Source organism: Epinephelus fuscoguttatus, linkage group LG16, assembly GCF_011397635.1.
Source record: "Epinephelus fuscoguttatus linkage group LG16, E.fuscoguttatus.final_Chr_v1".
NCBI lineage: Eukaryota > Metazoa > Chordata > Actinopteri > Perciformes > Serranidae > Epinephelus > Epinephelus fuscoguttatus.
In genome coordinates this window covers 41,225,761-41,230,609 of record NC_064767.1, presented here as the reverse complement: position 1 = coordinate 41,230,609, position 4,849 = coordinate 41,225,761, and the positions used below count along the sequence as shown (strand labels likewise).

Sequence of the window (4,849 nt, the reverse complement as noted above, 5' to 3'; positions counted from 1 at the left end):
ATCATCTCGGTCCTATGGTCAGGCGTGCACTGCAGGTGCAAGAGTGGGTGCCCACAAAGAACAAATACATTCACATTTCAAAAGACAAACAATTTATCAGAATCTCAATCAAAGTAGGCGATGAGACTGTAGCAGACAAGGTAGTGGTAGATGGAGAAACACCCACACAAATGGCAGTCGCCACAGAACATGAGGAAATGCTAAACCAAGTTCCACCACAGTTGTGGACAGCACACAAGACTGATGTAGGTTTGATAAAATCAGCGCAACCAGTTCACATTAAGCTAAAACCACACGTTAACTTACCATATCAGAAACAGTACCCTCTCAAGCAGCATGCGATTGACGGTATCAGACCAACAATCCAAGGCTTGGTTGAAGCAGGAGTTTTGGTTAAAACTAAGAGCCCCTGTAACACACCCATTTTTCCCATCAAGAAACCAAATTCAACAGATTACTGTTTAGTCCACGACCTAAGGGCTGTTAATGCGGTAGTAGACGGGGAAGTGCCACTCGTTCTAGACCCACACACGCTGCTTTCGAACATACCACCAGAAACCCAGTGGTACACAGTAACTGATTTGTGTTCAGCCCTTTTCAGTGTACCACTACATCCAGATTCTCAATACTTGTTCGCCTTCACGTATGAGGGCCAGCAATTTACATACAGGCGCCTCCCACAAGGGTTCTCCGATTCACCGTCCATTTTTAACCGAGTGTTAACACAAGACTTGGCACATTTGAACGTACCAAGCACAGTGTTGCAGTACGTGGACGATCTGCTTATTTGTAGCTCCACAAAAGAGCAATGTGAAAGAGACTCCATTGCCGTGCTCATGGCCTTAGCAGAAGGAGGACACAAAGTCAGTAAAACTAAACTACAGTTCTGCCAACAGTCAGTAGAGTACTTGGGGAGAAGACTCTGTGGGGACAAAAGGTGTATTGCACCATCTCATTTAGAGGCAGTGATCAAAGCCCCTCAACCGCAAACGGTGGGCCAAATGCTATCTTTTCTGGGCATGACAGGCTACAGTAGGCCTTGGATCTGTGACTATGCTATAAAAACTGCTCCCCTCAGGGCTCTGATAAGAGCAGCAGGACAAACAAATAACACAGCACAGTTAATATGGACAGAAGAAGCGGAAGAGCCCTGAAAATAGAGCGTTCCAAGCCCTGAAAATAGACATGCAGTCCGCTCCTGCTTTAGGGATGCCAAATTATGCTAAACCTTTTCATCTCTATGTTGCAGAAAAAACAGGCTTTGCATGTGCCGTCCTGATGCAAGACACACCCACAGGTAAACAGCCATTGGCGTATTATAGTACTAAACTGGACAACATCGAGGCTGGCCTGCCACCCTGCTATCAGGGACTGGCAGCCGCTGTTTTTGCCTTTCAGAAAGCCTCATCGCTGACCATGGGACATCCTGTGACGCTGTACACTTCCCACCAAATTCATGCACTACTGACTAGTCCACGATTCGTCTTAACACAAGCCAGACGCACGGGCTATGAGGTAATCCTATCAGCCCCTGAACTCAATATTCAGCACTGCACCGTCATTAACCCCGCCACTAAACTGATTTTACCAACAGAAGGTACTCCACACGACTGCATTCATGACACAGAGAAGTTTATGCGGGCCAGAGAAGACTTGCATAATCAGCCAATTCCTACTGACCTCACATTGTTTGTGGATGGCTCATGTTTTCGTGACGCCACTGGTAGCCATGCAGGCTACGGGATTGTTCAGCTCAAAAATGACGAGCACACCTTTGACACATTACAGGCACGTAAGCTTGCTCAGCCCTGCTCAGCCCAACTCGCAGAGATAAAAGCGTTGACAGAAGCATGTAAATTAGCTGAAGGAAAATTGCTAAACGTCTACACGGACTCAGCATATGCCTATGGCGTGTGCCATGTTCACGCTAACATTTGGAAACAACGAGGATTTCGCAGAGCTGATGGCACCCCTGTAACTCATGGAGCTGCCATCCTCAATCTGTTAGAAGCCATGTTGCTTCCCACAGCCCTAGCTGTCATTAAATGTCCAGCCCACCAAAAGACCAACACATTGATAGCTACAAGCAATAACCTTGCAGATGAAGCAGCCAAACAAGCAGCAATAGGGGCAGTAATGGCACCCATATTAACCATACAAGACTGTGAACCTCTCACATCCTTGCCCTCACTTATAGCCGCTCAAGATAGAGTAGATGAGGCTGAGAAACGCTTATGGGTAAAACATGGAGCTATTAAGAATACGCAAACGGGCCCAATACGGGGTCCATTGTATGGAGTTTGGCTAGATGCCCATGGCCGCTTTGTACTACCAACCTTACTACTAAGACATGCAATAATTTGGGCGCATGGTAGTGACCATTGCGCAAGGGGGGAGATCCTAAGGAAACTGCAAGCAGTATGGTGGTCGCCATTCATGGCAGCCACGGTGGACAGAGTACTAAATGAATGTGACGTTTGCGCAGAATACAACATCAGGAAAGTTTTTTCAGCCCCACTGGCACACATACCACCCCCAGACGGACCATTCAGACACCTCATGTTGGACTACATAGACATGGGACCGCAGTCAAGAGTAAGGGGACTGAGATATGTCTTAGTGGTCATATGTAGATATAGTAGATGGGTGGAGGCAAAAGCCACTGCAAAATCAGACCACAAAACAGTCGCAAAATTTTTGTGTCAGGAAGTCTTCCCGAGATTTGGAATGCCAGATACCATATCATCAGACAACGGCAGCCACTTTGTGTCCAATGTCATACAAGAGACACTAAAGCAATTAGGAATCAAACAAAAATTTGGCTGCGTTTACCATCCCCAATCACAGGGAGCGGTAGAAAGGGCAAATGGCATCTTGAAAACCAAAATAGCCAAGATAGTGGCAGACAGCAGAAACAAGCTTAACTGGGTGGATGCTTTACCACTTGCACTAATGTCTATGCGTTCACAAGCCAGCCGAGTCACGCATCTAACACCGCATGAAATGCTTACGGGCCGGCCCATGCCGCTACCATACTTAAGAGGTCCCCATGAGGGACCGTCCCTGGAACAGTTGCAAGGTGAAATGTTTGAATATTTACGAAGTCTAACTCGTATCCACAGGGCTGTGTTCCAGCAGGTGAAAGGTGCCACAGAGGACAGAGGGGTCGACATCCCTGCAGACCTCCAGAGAATACGGCCTGGAGAACAGGTGTACGTCAAGGTGTTCAAAAGGAAGTGGGACCAACCGCGAAGGGAAGGTCCATACAAGGTCATATTAGCTACACCAACTGCCTTGAAAGTCGAAGGTAAGGACGTTTGGTTCCATCTTAACCACTACTGCAGAGCTAACACCCCAGAGAGACCACCTGTTCCCCAACCTAGAGCCAGACAGAGAGCAGTAACTCCAGAGCCACAAGGGGACGGCGAAGCCGCCCCAAGGGCAGTAAGAGATCAACCAGAAGGGGATGGCGACGCCTCCCCACAGGAACAGGGGACAAGAAGGTCTGCACGCGTGGCACAGAGACGCAGGGCACAGAGAGCCCAGAGTGACAGCAGCGGGTCGTTACCAGAGAGGGTATCGACAGGAGCAGAGAGCTCCTCAGAGGGAGGCTCCTCATTCCCCGGGACTGACAGCCAACCTCGGTCTCATGAGTCATCACCTGTTAGTGATAGGACAAATCATGAGGGGACAAGTACAGAGAGAGAGGTGGCAGCAGAGGCAAAAGGACAGGAGGGAGTCGGAGCAGAGACAGAAGGAGAAGAAAGAGTGGGAAGCCTTAGCTCAGAAACAGGGGAAGCTAGAGACCCAGAGAGGTCAGACTCAAACTCAGGCTCAAGTTCAGACTCAGACTCAAACTCAAGAGACACAGACACAAGAGACTCAGACCCCGGAGAGGGAACAATCCCCCGGCAGACCTAAGGGTCCAGTCAGCATGCAATGAGGAGCTAAAGTAGGAACAATAGCTGTAATATTACTAACCCTATTGCTCATCGCAACAAGAGTACACCAGAGTGAGGGAGCAGCACAGGGTAAAGAAGGCCAGAAAGAGAAAGGCGAGTGCTTGCTGGCGCTAGGAGCCTTGGCTGCAAAACAGGGAAAGATACCTTACAGGGAAACGATACAACTAACCTACTATAAATCACATGCTTACGATGATGTATTGGTGGAGGGCTCAGGAGACATTAGACTGCATGGATGATCTACAAGATCACGCTGTAGTGTGGAAGGAATGGTGACAGCAAGAGTTTGGTGTAATATGAGAGGTTATACTAATATGGAAGTAGGGTTCACTTTATCCCTAAAAGTGGCATGACAATGGCTTCAATTAAACCCCAGATCCCCAAGGAAGCCAAGAGATGTGCCAGTGCAACGGGTAGAGTTAATAAGAACCACCACTTGGAAGTCCAATGCCTTCTATCAATGGCTGGAATACTCTGCTAAACAGGTAACCAATATTACGTGTGTAGCATGCCACAGAAGGAGGGGCCTACCCAGGGTTAGGCCTCTCCCCGACATAGATAATTGCTGGAAGCAGGATAAATGTTTTGCTGCATGTGTCATGTGGATGGCAGCGGGCAGAGAGAGATGGACCAACACAACTGCAATCTGTCCAGAAAATCTTAAAAACGCCTCTGATCAGTTCCAACAAGAATTCCAGGTACCTCCAGTAGTACATCTGACACCAGACCTCATATTCCCATTTTGCGTAGCACGAGGAAACAAGATAGAACATTGGCTAAACAATGCCACCCTTACTAACACTTCCCAGGAGGCGGAGAGGCTGATCCGATGCAGGTATGAAAAGATCATAGGAAATGTGTCCGCGTCAGCAGGTACACTGCAGCTC

General features: G+C 48.2%; 1 protein-coding gene across 1 annotated transcript; it reads left to right on the top strand.

Annotated features, from left to right (window-relative positions):
- Positions 1 to 1,185: 1,185 nt before the first annotated feature.
- Positions 1,186 to 3,921, top strand: LOC125903950 (protein NYNRIN-like). Its single transcript, XM_049601168.1, has one exon. It carries the CDS (start codon positions 1,186 to 1,188, stop codon positions 3,919 to 3,921), a length of 2,736 nt encoding a protein of 911 aa, XP_049457125.1.
- Positions 3,922 to 4,849: the final 928 nt, after the last annotated feature.